This window comes from Gobio gobio (assembly GCF_949357685.1).
Source record: "Gobio gobio genome assembly, chromosome: 16".
Classification (NCBI taxonomy): domain Eukaryota; kingdom Metazoa; phylum Chordata; class Actinopteri; order Cypriniformes; family Gobionidae; genus Gobio; species Gobio gobio.
This window is the reverse complement of record NC_137109.1, coordinates 7540615-7554536: the sequence shown is the minus strand read 5'-3', so window position 1 is coordinate 7554536 and position 13922 is coordinate 7540615. Positions and strand designations below refer to the sequence as shown.

Below are 13922 nucleotides of genomic sequence, written 5' to 3'. Positions count from 1 at the left end.
TTTTTCCTATTTGTAGTGGAGATGAGTGGTACCCGGTGGGGTCTTCTGCTGTTGTAGCCCATCCGCCTCAAGGTTGTGTGTGTTGTGGCTTCACAAATGCTTTGCTGCAGACCTCGGTTGTAACGAGTGGTTATTTCAGTCAAAGTTGCTCTTCTATCAGCTTGAATCAGTCGGCCCATTCTCCTCTGACCTCTAGCATCAACAAGGCATTTTCTCCCACAGGACTGCCGCATACTGGATGTTTTTCCTTTTTCACACCATTCTTTGTAAACCCTAGAAATGGTTGTGTGTGAAAATCCCAGTAACTGAGCAGATTGGGAAATACTCAGACCGGCCCGTCTGGCACCAACAACCATGCCACACTCAAAATTGCTTAAATCACCTTTCTCCCATTCTGACTTTCAGTTTGGAGTTCAGGAGATTGTCTTGACCAGGACCACACCCCTAAATGCATTGAAGCAACTGCCATGTGATTGGTTGATTAGATAATTGCATTAATGAGAAATTGAACAGGTGTTCCTAATAATCCTTTAGGTGAGTGTAGATCCACCATGCACTGGCATGAATAATTAATAAGGTTGATCCAGCTATATTTACACTGTTTTATCATTGGTAGGGGTGGGCAATATGACCATAATCTTATTTCACAAGGGTTAATTTTATTTCACGATAACGATAGTTATTTTGCTGTAGGCTAAATACGATTTTTATATAAAATTTCATAATTCTTATCAACATTTTCAATATAATAAAAAAAACTAATACTAGCCTAAAAACTCTCAAGCTCAAGCTTACTGAAGACAATTAAACATTGATAAAGAAAGAGCAATGAAAACAAACTACAACAGAACAGACACCAATGAAATATAGAAATACAACATAAAACGGATAAAGTAATCAACTGTGGGGAAAATGCAGTCTTTACTGTGTAAATTAAATGTACATTTATTCTTATTAAAGTTACAAAAGAGATTCAGTCGAGAGCAGTGAGAGATTTTCTCTTATTTGTTGTTGGATTTGCATTAATAATGACAGCAGGTACATTTAGATGCTGTCGCTTTAAGACAAATGTCACGTGAGCGTAACCGCGATAGAGACGTCCAGAATCTACGGTTGACACATTTCTATATTGGTATAGTAGCTATAACGCCCAGCCTAACTTGCCATTTTGTGACATCTGGAGTTCATTTTCTGCTCAGTTATTTTCTGACAGTCATACTCATACATGATCCATATATGTTAGCATCTGTCATGATCCCAGCCTGGGTTTCCCTGTCTTGTGAGGATATTGTGATAGTCTTTTGTTATTTCCTGTCCTGTGCCATGTTTTGTAGTTCTTTGTAGTTTTTCATATTGATTAGTCTCCCTAGGTGTGTCCTGTTAATTGGTTAAAGGGATAGTTCACCCAAAAATTTACTCCTCCTTCAGTTATTCTAGGTGTACATGACATTCTTCTTTCAGACAAATACAATCAGAGTTATATTAAAAATGTTCTGGCTCTTCCAAGCTTTATAATGGCAGTGACTTGTTGTTCTGTTTTGAAGTGCATCTGTCTATCTATCATATAATTGCTCCACTAATATAGAAATTACTTTGTTTTATAAACTACCTTTTTCATGTAGAAATTACAGTTTTTTTCTGTAGTATGTCCTCCACCACAGAATCGTTTTGATCAGCGAGGAGACCATTACCAAGGATTCTTTTCATAAAGCGATAGGACACATTTTAGAACTTTTTATCATTTTTTATTAAACAAAAATATCATCTCACATGTCATTTAAAGGATGCAGAATGTCACCAGATTGAAGTGGGCAGTCATTAGTTGGTAATGACGGATACAGATATGTGCTCATTAACAGCCCCCGCAACCATCTCCTCTCTAAATAACACATGTTAAAAAGATTGAAAATATCCACAGGTTCAATTAACACATGCTTCTCGTCGTCTTAAAAATGCCATTCAATTTAAAAATGATCTGATATGCAGAAGATGATGAGCAGATGTCCGGGGGTGCGGGACAGGAAGTGTGAAGATGTGAGAAGAGCCGTGACAGGATTCATTTTGCCCCATCTCCAGTCTTCTTCTCTTGCTCAATATCTGTGAACAGATGAAACGGGAGTGGTGTAACAATGGACGTGGTGGTGAGAATACGCCACATGACAAGAGAAACAGAAAGAGTTTCATAAACACTGTGGGCTGAGGGTGCGTTTACACAACACCGATGTACTAAAAGCGGAAACGTATTTCCTTTGGCTTTTTCGTGTACAGACGGCATCCGCGAAACGACTAAAAGCGTTGTATTGCGCTGCCAAGCCAGTAGATGGCGACGTCACTGTGTAAAGAAAAACTATAGACTGAACAAAGCAGGGAAGGAGACAAGAGAACTTTTTTTAATGGATGTCAATGCAATAGCCGTCATTTCACTTCATTCATTTCATTTATAGTCCGGCTATGAGTAACCCACTTCTAGACAAAATAACCATCAATTTGATCGTTTTTTCCATATAACTTGTGAGATATGTGATATTCCCTCATGTAAGCAAAGTCGACAGTGATTTCAAGGTGTTTGGTTTCATTTCCTTGACGTGTTCATGTTCTAGATGACTGGTCTATTCTTGGGCTATGGTTAGACGTCTATCACATTTTCACTGACGGCACAAATGTTGCCTTGTTTTAGCCTAGACGTCAGGGCTGTGTTTGGACGGCTATTAGACGCAAAATTGCTTCACTTCGCTGAATAAACTGCTTTTGTGAGGAAACAGCTTATCATTTAATGGTTTTTGGTGATCGTGATCCAAGTTAGCCGTAACGTGTAAAGCGACAGACCAGTGTTGCCAAGTCCGCGGTTTTCCCGATGTTTTTCATGTCCGCGGGTTGAAGCGACCCCAATTATGTGATATTTAGCCCCGGGAATGCGAATTTTAGTAGGCAAACATGCCAAAAAACACACATATTTTACCCCCCAAATGCGATTTTTACCGGAGAAGCCCCCCTGAAACACGATTGGGCTTGTTTTGGGCTAGTTTTGAGTAGCAATTGGGCAGGTTTGGTTGTGAAAACCTGGCAACCCTGCGACAGACCCTCGTATATCCCAGTAATAAGACTTCTCTGGACTGAACGTAATCAGATTACTTTTTCAAGTAACTTGTAAAGTAGTGCATTACTTTTAAAATTTACAACAAAATATCTGAGTTACTTTTTCAAATAAGTAACCCGAGGTTTCTGCATTCGAAACGAAATTACGTTTTTTGATGAAAACATTCCAGGGTTTTTTCTCCATATAATGGACTTCAATGGGCTCCAAACGGTTCAAATGACAGTTTCACTGCAGCTTCAAAGGGCTTTAAACGACACCAGGCGATGAATAAGGGTCTTATCTAGCGAAACGATCAGTTTCTGCGAGAAACCCAGCAGTATTTATGCTATTATTTTACCTCTTATCAGACGAACGTGATCATCTCTGAGCTCAGCCATAACTTCCGCTAAGCGAGGTCAAAATACGAGCGTGGCCATAGATGTATACGTAGATGCCTCATTAGCGCTTGCACGGATCAGTAGAATGAGGCATCTACAATCGATATATGTATGACCAGGCTCGTATTTTGACCTCGCTTAGCGGAAGTTATGGCTGAGCTCAGAGATGATCACGTTCGAAAAAGGGCGCCAATGTGAGTGTGCACACCGACGCGCAAAATGAAAATCGCTTGGGTGTGAACACTCAAGACACCCCGAAAAATGCTGGCGATAAGCGCGTGATATTCGTCCCGGTGTGTACAGGCCTTTAGTATTTCAATTTTGGTGTCAAAAGGTCTTTACATTTATTCCCAAAAATAGTTTATAAATACTTTTTAAAACAAGCCCAGCCCAGGTGAGAAAAAGTAACGTAACTCATTACTTTTCTTAAAAAGTAACTCAATTAGTTACTTTTTAAGGGAGTTACGCAATATTGTAATGCATTACTTCTCAAAGTAACTTCCCCCAACGCTGGTCACCATTTTCACAAATTTGCATATTTGTGGTTTACACGGAGAGAAAAACTTTTCAACTTTTTCAGGGCCCCAAAACGCCATTGTCATGTAAATGAACGGCCAAAGCGCATTAAATTTTTCCATTTTTATTTGAAACCGGTGTTGTGTAAACGGCCTCTGAGTGGGAAATTTTGCTTAGCTCTGGCTTAAAAGTGGCCTTAAAGGTATAGCATCAAAGAGCCATAACACATGCATCCAATAAAAATTCAGTCGACAAATGCTACATATTCCACATCATGTGGTATTTTTTAAATTAAAAGCAAGGATTAATTTTTAGCTAATGTTAAATAAACATTTTAAGAACCAAGGTTATAGATCAGGGCACAGGATGCTTCTCCCACACTGTAAAAAAAATATTCAAAAAGTAAGTTACCTGGTTGCCTTAAAATTTTGAGTTCATTGAAATTAAAAATTTGAGTTAATACAATAAACATTTGAGAATTGACATCACCCTCTAATCAAATATTATTAAAAGATTTTGTAAGCATATTGCGTAATTGTGTGTTTTATTTGTAATAACGCAGTGAAACATCCCAAATTGTGCTATTTTCATGATTTATCACAACATTTTTTCAGATACAATAATATTTTGAGTTTCTATTTATTAAACCAATTTCCTTCATTGTATTAGCTCAAATTTTTAATTTCAATGAACTCAAAATTTGTACTTACTTTTTTTAAGTTAAACCAACAATATTTTTTACAGTGCAGCATGAGTTGAATCGGCCCACATGAAAAAATACTATAGTATGTTATATTAAAATTACTCTAGTAAATACTATAGTGTTTTTGAACCATACTATAGTAAATATACTACAGTATATTATAGTATTAGTAACACTTTACAATTAGTTAACTACATTAGTTAACATGAACTAATAATGAACTGCACTTATAAAGCATTTATTTATCTTTGTTAATGTTAATTTCGACATTTGCATGATTAAATCTTGTTAACATTAGTTAATGCACTGTGAACAAACATAAACCATGAACAGCTGGATTTATATGAACTAACGTTAACAAAGATGAACTAATGCTGAACAGAGGTGTCGTTCATGGTTAGTTAATGTTAACTAAAGCATTAACTAATGTTAACTAATACAACCTTATTGTAGAGTGTTACCATAGTATTTACCACACTTTTAACAGCATACTGTAGTATTTACCAGTCAATATTGTGAGGTATACAACAATTTACAGTAGTATATTTATGGTTCAAAAGCTTGTTTTCAAGCACATCATGTGCTGCTTTGAAACAACCTTTACTGTAGCCGTATATAAATAAAAGTGACTCGACTAAATCCTCATTACAATGCCAGCGCATCCAGATACGCAAGATACTTTTTCTCTTGTTTTTGAGGAAACTGTAAATGCAAATTGATATGTAAATGAATGACTTCCATTGAACGGGAAAAAACAAAGGCACGTTAGACACAAAACACTGTGGGAACACATTTAAATGGATCATGTGGAAGGTGTTTATAGTTATTATTAGTAGTGGAGACATTGATTTGACCAAGCTGTACTGAAAATTAAAGAGAAAATGAATGCTTAAATCGACTCTGTGTCGACTTAAGTGGTTACACTAGTGAGGAGGGGTGTTGTTGCATCAATATCCCTTAATGAAAATCTAGCCTGAAGTCCACAGCAAGCGTTTGTAAATCTTGCTGGTAATCACTGGAGTGCCACTCCTTCCAGCTCGGCGGCTCTTATCTCATCAGAATTCCTGTATGTGTGTATTCTTGCAATGTTTGCCTTGCCGTGTCAGATCGGCACAAGACTGTGCAAGGGTGATCTGTGTTCTGGAACAATGAATCACGAGGGCGAGGCTGCCAAACCCGCTTACCTTCTTTAGTCGGCAGAGTGTTCTTCTCCGCCGTGTTTGTCTTTTTTAGACATTTCTTGTCAAACCTCTGCACTTCGTCTTTAACTGGGTTGTCGCTCATGGTGGAGAGTCTGTGAGAATACAAGCAATTGAATGTGTTAGACAGCTTCAGCCTGCAAAGCATTGACATTATCGGTCAAACCAAATGTGTGTTGCTGTTCTCACACATAGCTGGTATATAACGGCATCTAAACTGTGGCTAAACCACATTTTTTAAAAGCAGAAGTGCCATTTTTTAACTACCGCAGAGCTATTTCCTCAAAGGTGTAAGTTGACGTTGTCCTGACTTTGTATGGACACGTTGTTGAGCCCCACCCGCCCCTCAGGTGTGTGTTCAAAAACCAGGTTACGCAACCCCTTATCAGCAAGATGACACATATTAATGCATTATTGAAATGGATAGTTTCCTTGCTTTTTGTGCATTTGAAGACACAAATACAATCTAAGTGCCCTGAAGCGTGAGAAAAGTCAGCATAATGGAAGAACAGATACAAAATCACTCATCACACATGTAATCCTGCTTTAAATTGCCATGTTTTCTATGGTTTTTGTCAAGCAATACAAAAGCATCTTTGTATTCAAGCCGTTCCCTAATATAACTGGAAGATTTAGTTTTAATGGCCAGATTATGTTCACTTTTTCCACATCAGATCTCTCCAAAAAAGACAGAGATGTGATGATACACAAGGAACCACGAATAGTTGAGCATTTTATTCGTATGTTGAAGACTACTTTTGCAGATGACACCCTCACACACACACATGTGTGTGGTAAATGCACAATAATGATGCCAGAAGGGCATTGTGGTAAATATGATCACGTTTAAACTCCTCATATCTCCACCACACCCAATGTGACTCGGCGCCAAATCTCAGGGATGTTGCAACACTGCAAAACGACGATTTGCTGCAACTGGCTTTAATAATGCGCCATAGGAATTAATGACAGGCTGCGCAGAGCAAATGCACACACACCTTTTCTACACCCCGACAAACTAATACGCGCTTGATAAACTAAACTGCACGCGCACACTACGCATACTGCATTGACAATATGTTGCACTCCCTTGATATTTAAAACATGAGTTCCCTTTATATTATTACTATACATATCAAATGCATATGTCATTTAAACGTATATCATCTCATAATCGCATGTTTACGATTGTATAATGTGCACGCACACTTTTAAACGTAAATAATGTTTAGGTATTTATATCTGGAATAGTATGCAAAACAATGTAACGTAATGGTATGGCAGAGTCTCTTTCTCAGATTAAATAAACGGAGCCTTACCTGGCGCTGGCCTCGGGGAGCTGTGGTGCAAAATATATCTTTACAGAATCTCTGTGCGGTGCTCAAGGTAGGAAACTGGTTTAAATAGCCATCACACCCCGTTGCGCAACAGCACGCATGTAATCCCCTCGCTCTGATTGGCCCAATCTCTCACTACTGTGTTCTGATTGGATAAACCTGCAGCGCAGTGAAGTAACGGTAATGTACAGTAAGTGAAAGTGGAAAACTAGTGTAACAAGAGACACCTCGCATCAAAACACTGCAGCTGAAGTAGACTTTTCTATTTAAGCTGGTTTCCACCACTGAATAAACTTTTTATCTCGCAATTCTAACATTATAAATCGCAATGGACCGTTTCCACAGACTGTGATGACGCGTTTTAACGGTCATCAATATCGTAAATCCTGCTACGTTTTTTATATTTTCTTTTTTTTTTTTTTATCTATGTACATTTATAACACTTTGTATAATATTACTTTTGCATCAAATTACAAAAAAACTAGTTACGTGATGGTAAAAATTAACATCTCTTTTCACTGCCGTTATCAATCTCACTCTATTTTTCCCCTCTTTTTGAAAGTTGTGAAATCACTATTGTGGCGTTTTTCTTTTTCTCTTTGAGCAAATGGGGACACAAAAAAATATATTTAATGTATTAACCGCTATAATTAAACGAATTCCGCTCTGAGAAACCTGGAAATGTGAAAAGGGTCTAAATATCACAATTATCAGAGGAAAAAGTCAGAATTGCGACATAATTATCTTTTCAAATGTTTTATTCCGTGGCGAAAACAAGCTTACATACTTTTCTACTTAGAGAGTGGGGCAGTGAACGCACCAGCACCGCCATCTTGTGGCGATTAGCGCCTTCGGGTGTTGATGCAGACTACAAGTTCATAATTTTAACCAATTCTAAGGTGAACAAACAAGAATTCCCTTCTAATTCAAACCGAAACTATTAAGTGAACACTAGATAGACTGAAACTTGAGGGAAAAAATGGATAAAGTAGACTTTCCGTTTCTCTTAAAGGGATAGTTCACCCAAAAACGAGAATTCATCATTACTCACCGTTCAAATTAACTTTTCTTTCACCACACTATGGAAGTCAATGGGGCTCATATCAACTGTTTGGTTACCCATATTCTTCAAAAATAAACTTATTTTGTGTTCAGCAGAAGAAAGGAATTCATAGGTTTGGAAACAACATGAGAGTAAATGACATAATTTAATTTTGGGGTGAACTGTCCCTTTAAAGGATCCCACAAATTATGACAGAAATAACAACAGACAAACCTTTTATTTTTGAGAAACATAAAAAGTGGGGAACCGTTTCCGACATAGCCTATCTTCCAATAAAATACCATATTTGCCATTATCATTCATTAAAAACATTAAGAACAGTTTCACATGCTCTTGCTTGACAAACAGCATCTGAGGTATATTCAAGTAAACAATAATGCGAGTACCGCTTTGGTCATTTGTAATGGAGTAATGCCGCGTTCCAGGCATCCCGTAAACCGTGTTTTTCCAACCTTCTACCCGTGAAAGTGCACTGGAACGGCAGTCAAACCCGTGACTTCCCACTCGTGAACTCGTAGATCAACCCTTACGAAAAATAACCATGGTTTTATTATAGTAAAAGTGTACCGTGGTTTTTTGGCTAATTGATTACCATGACCAGTTTTACCACAAATACCATGGTTAAACTATGGTTAGAGTAGCAAAATCATGGTTAATTTGTGCTTACCATGGTTTAACTACAATAACCATGTTTTTTTGGCTTTATTCGTAGTAAAACCATGGTTCATTTTCGTAAAGGGAATACATGCACTGACGTCACATAGCCCGCGAAACAACAATGGCAGCCCCTACGGACGCGGCGTTTATGAAAGTCATACATTAAAAACCAAAAATAATGTATTTCTCTAATGTTATTTATCCGCAAATGTTATGCATTATCAGCAGCTTTTCTAGCGTTAGCTAGTTTTCAGGCCATTGAGTGCAAGAATAAATTAATACCAAATACATTTCCAAATATACAAATAATGTAAAATAAAAGGTATGACAGCTTCTCTTGCCTCATATGCCGCTTTTTCTCCTCCGTTTCCCTCACATAAGCACGGAGTAAGCACCTTTGGGCGATAGAAATAATGAGCATAAGCCCCGTACGGTCCGCCATTCTTTGTTTACCTCTAGCTTCCGCTCAGGCAGTTTGGCGTGACTTTGCCTGGAACGCTACAAAGTCGTGAGTCGTGGTTTGAAGTCGTGACTTACGGGCTCAAAAACCTGCCTGGAACGCAGCACGTTCCCTAAAATGCATATGGGTTGTTGTTACATATTTCAATAGAACAGAACAATTGTTCAAGCTTTCATTATATATGATACAGTGTCTGTGCATCAATGAATACTTCAGCAGACTTGACAGCATTGACTATTAACCTGAGATGCTGTGGGCTTTTGGATTGTCATCGCGAGTGTCTCTCCAGCTGGTCGTATATGGCCGTAGTGATTCCCCAGGTGACGCAGGAGCGGAGGATGACCAAGAAGCCTCCACGGTACAGAAGAGCCAATCTGTGCTGCCGCGCCGCCCAAAGCTGCTGCCAGCTGGTTTTTACTCCTCTGTCTCCTCCCTCTACTCGGGCCTGCATGTTGGCCACCAGAACAGAAAGAGGGTAGAGCGGTAGACTGATCAACATTGAGTTAAAGACCCCGGCCATGAAAGAGGCTGCTACCGGAGAACAGCCCTGAGCCCTGAGAGTCTTAGACATGGGGTCCTTCAGGCCAAAATACAGGCTGTTCCCTAAGGCATTACGGACGAGTATAGGCAGAAAGGCTGTGTAGTACCCTGATGCTAAAGGTCTGGAAGCTAGTTTGAGCAGTATGCTTCTTAAGGTAGGAAGGCGACTGTCGTTCCTGTTGTTCTGCAAAACGTTCTGCACACGCTCAAATGGGGTAAAGAGCAAGGCCTCCACCACACCCGCACCGAATCCAGCCAGGGCAGGGAGAGCGTTCCTGGGAAGAGGATCCAGAGAGCAGAGGTAAAGCTGCTGTAGGAAGGTGTCCTGGAGGCCGAACAGAAGCGTGCCGTTAAGGGACCTCATCAGCAAGGGTGGTGCCACTCCACGGTACAGTTTCACTGGACCCTCCTTGAATAACTGGGCCACCGCTTGTCGCACTAAAGTGCTGTGCAGCTGCTGGCGGAAGACGGTCTTGTACAAAGGGAATGTAATGACGGTGGTCAAGGTGGAAATTAGGCTAGAAGTCCCTCCATGCAAGTAGCTGCGAAACCAGGCCGTAGAGTCGGCAGATTTGAGGAAATCTTCCTGGCTGTGACGCGAATTGCTTCCCATCTCCGGAGCTGCTGGGGTAAATCAAACTGCATTAATAAGTTAAATTGTATTTCATTAGGAGATATTTTTAGAAAATAAAAATCCAGTATATATATATATACACAGGTGCTGTTCATATAATTAGATTATCATCAAAAAATTTATTTAATTCACTAATTCCATTCAAAAAGTGAAACTTGTATATTATATTCATTCATTACACTCAGACTGATATATTTCAAATGTTTATTTCTTTTAATTTTGATGATTATAACTGACAACTAAGGAAAATCCCAAATTCAGTATCTCAGAAAATTAGAATATGGCTTAAGACCAATACAAAGAAAAGATTTTTAGAAATCTTGGCCAACTGAAAAGTATGAACATGAAAAGTAAGAGCATGTCCAGCACTCAATACTTAGTTTGGGTTTCTCCTTTTGCCTGAATTACTGCAGCGATGCGGCGTGGCTTGAGGAGATCAGTCTGTGGCACTGCTCAGGTGTTATGAGAGCCCAGGTTGCTCTGATAGTGGCTTTCAGCTCTTCTGCATTGTTGGGTCGGGCATATCGCATCTTCCTCTTCACAATACCACATAGATGTTCTTTGGGGTTAAGGTCAGGTGAGTTTGCTGGCCAATTAGGAACAGGGATACCATGCTCCTTAAACCAGGTACTGGTTGCTTTGGCACTGTGTGCAGGTGCCAAGTCCTGTTGGAAAATGAAATCTGCATCTCCATAAAGTTGGTCATCAGCAGGAAGCATGAAGTGCTCTAAACCTTCCTGGTATACGGCTGTGTTGACCTTGGACCTCAGAAAACACAGTGGACCAACACCAGCAGATGACATGGCACCCCAAACCATCACTGACTGTGGAAACTTTACACTGGACCTCAAGCAACGTGGATTGTGTGCCTCTCCTCTCTTCCTCCAGACTCTGGGATTTCCAAAGGAAATGCAAAATTTACTTTCATCAGAAAACATAACTTTGGACCACTCAGCAGCAGTCCAGTCCTTTTTGTCTTTAGCACAGGCGAGACACTTCTGACGCTGTCTGTTGTTCAAGAGTGGCTTGACCCAAGGAGTGCGACAGCTGAAACCCATGTCTTGCATGCGTCTGTGCGTAGAGGTTCTTGAAGCACTGACTCCAGCTGCAGTCCACTCTTCGTGAATCTCCCCCACATTTTTGAATGGGTTTTGTTTCACAATCCTCTCCAGGGTGCGGTTATCCCTATTGCTTATACACTTTTTTTCTACCACATCTTTTCCTTCCCTTCACCTCTCTATTAATGTGCTTGGACAGAGAGCTCAGTGAACAGCCAGCCTCTTTTGGAATGACCTTTTGTGTCTTGCCCTCCTTGTGCAAGGGGTCAATGGTCGTCTTTTGGACAACTGTCAGGTCAGCAGATGATTGTGTAGCCTACAGAACTAGACTGAGAGACCATTAAAGGCCTTTGCAGGTGTTTTGAGTTCATTAGCTGATTACAGTGTGGCACCAGGTGTCTTCAATATTGAACCTTTTCACAATATTCTAATTTTCTGAGATACTGAATTTGGGATTTTCCTTAGTTGTCTGTTATAATCATCAAAATGTGTGTAATGAATGAATATAATATACAAGTTTCACTTTTTGAATGGAATTAGTGAAATAAATCAACTTTTTGATGATATTCTAATTATATGACCAGCACCTGTATATTTTTTAAACTAGTGAACACAAGCTTTTTTTAGTCACATCAGTTGTGGTAAACGGAAGCTCAAGCACGTTTGAGCTTCCGCAAGAACCAATGAGGTTCGTTCTCATGTTATGCATCACGTTTGAGCTTTTGCAAGAACCAATGAGGTTCATTCTCGTGTTACGCATCACGTTTGAATGACATGAAGGTGAGTAATTAATGACAGAATTTACATTTTTGGGTGAACTATCCCTTTATGTACAGTGTTGTTGTTGCAATCTGCCCCACTTCCAGTGAGAGTTTGTAACGCTATAGAAATCTAAACAGGAGTGTAGTTGGGTGAGCAAATTTTTTCCAAAAAAAGTATCTTGACTGCAAGGCTCTGTCCCAAATGGCACACTTCATATTGTGGACGTCTACCCGACAGTCAAAGTGTGGTGTTACGTCATAAAAGTATGCATTTAGAGGAAGATTGCGAGGGCTGGGGGTTCCATTTGGGACCCCAAGCTTGGCGGGATAGTCCCAGACATGCACACAGACATCCATCCAACACTAAGAAGGCGATTTGTGTTTGGCATTGTCAGACCTTCCCCAAACTTTGCACATATCAACTTTAGATCCTGCTGGCAAAAAAAATAAAATAATAATAATTTTGATCTATTAAACTGTTAAGCAGTTACGATCTGACACGTGTTATGTGTGGCTCATATATTGTGCCTCAAAACTTTCTACGTATGAAAAACGAGTCAATCTGAGAAAGCAAAAAACGCTTGGTTTAATGAATTTCCATGGGAATGATCTGATGAAGGCATAATACTAGTGTTGTCCACCAGAGTGAGCCACATGATAAGAAAACCTTTTAGGTCTCATTAATTAAAATAGTGTAAAAGGTTCAATAGACATAACATTATTTAATATTTGAATCACAGCTTCTATCGTGTTTTGACATCGACAACCCAAGTGCATATTTTACCTCAAACTTGCGACTAGTTAACTTTCTAAATCGCTTCTCGGGTCGACATTAACACACTGACAAAATTATATTCTGAATTAAAAATATTTTTATACCACTTTTTAATGTGTGATTGTGTAAAGGTGTTCACGAGATACCATTACCAACCTTTCGCAAACTTGCTTTCAACGTTGAACACTCGTTCTCATGAAGACGGCGGTGTGTGTGTGTGTGTGTGCGCGCGTGTATGTGTGTGTGGCGCGTACGTGTGTGTGGCGCGCGTGTACGTGAGAGAGAGAGCGTTAGTGAGGGAACGGAAATGCATTTGAACGTTATTTGCTCTATGAAAGACATTGATAAAGACGAAAACTAAGTACATTTAATCTATTATTTTATTTTTGCCAAACACACATTAGCTACAGATTTGGTTAGTTATCGTTTTTTTGTAATGCCTCGTTTTTATTTTTATTTCAGTTAAGGACAACCCACCTAGTTTTCGTTCATTTTCGTTAACGGTTATAACCTTGGTAAAGACACCAATGCAACGAGACGCGGAGCGAATCTTGATTGCACAACGACTTGTTAGGCTACTTCTGTCCAACTTCCGACTTTTCGGCTATTTTTTTGTAGCTGGATATATCATTTGTTGTGTCTAAATATGAATGAGGATACGGTTATTGATAAATCAGATTGTTATTGTTGTTCTTATTATCATTTAGGGGGGCTTAGGAGCATTTTGGGGTAGCTTCAGCCCCCC

At 39.4% G+C, this 13922-nt stretch overlaps 2 protein-coding genes across 3 annotated transcripts in view; both read right to left on the bottom strand.

Moving 5' to 3' along the window:
• Positions 1–1723: 1723 nt before the first annotated feature.
• tmsb1 (thymosin beta 1) lies at positions 1724–7336 on the bottom strand. The gene is made up of 3 exons (XM_079839670.1): positions 7212–7336; positions 5878–5987; positions 1724–2097 (listed from the first exon to the last, which is right to left on the bottom strand). The coding sequence occupies exons 2-3, from the start codon at positions 5975–5977 to the stop codon at positions 2057–2059; spliced, it is 141 nt and encodes a 46-aa protein (XP_079695796.1). The 5' UTR covers positions 5978–5987; positions 7212–7336; the 3' UTR covers positions 1724–2056.
• Positions 7337–7978: 642 nt separating this feature from the next.
• LOC307139775 (solute carrier family 25 member 53-like) overlaps positions 7979–13922 on the bottom strand; it is a 6458-nt gene continuing 514 nt past the window's right edge. The window contains exons 1-2 of one of the 2 annotated variants that reach the window (XM_079838871.1): positions 13334–13422; positions 7979–10570 (exon numbers count right to left, since the gene is read on the bottom strand). In XM_079838871.1, coding sequence (XP_079694997.1) covers positions 9678–10562 — 885 coding nt within the window. In that variant the 5' untranslated portion in view covers positions 10563–10570; positions 13334–13422 and the 3' untranslated portion in view covers positions 7979–9677. Of the gene's footprint in view, positions 10571–13333; positions 13423–13922 lie in introns of those variants that run through there. The other variant, XM_079838870.1, reaches the window with a different exon arrangement.

What these genes read in the sequence shown, in the direction of transcription:
- tmsb1 (XM_079839670.1), bottom strand. Translation starts at nt 5,977, where the DNA reads ATGAGCGACAACCCAGTTAAAGACGAAGTGCAGAGGTTTGACAAGAAA. An exon ending in CACTCTGCCGACTAAAGAAG is followed by an intron (nt 2,098 to 5,877) that starts GTAAGCGGGTTT and finishes ATCTGTTCACAG; the next exon opens with ATATTGAGCAAGAGAAGAAG.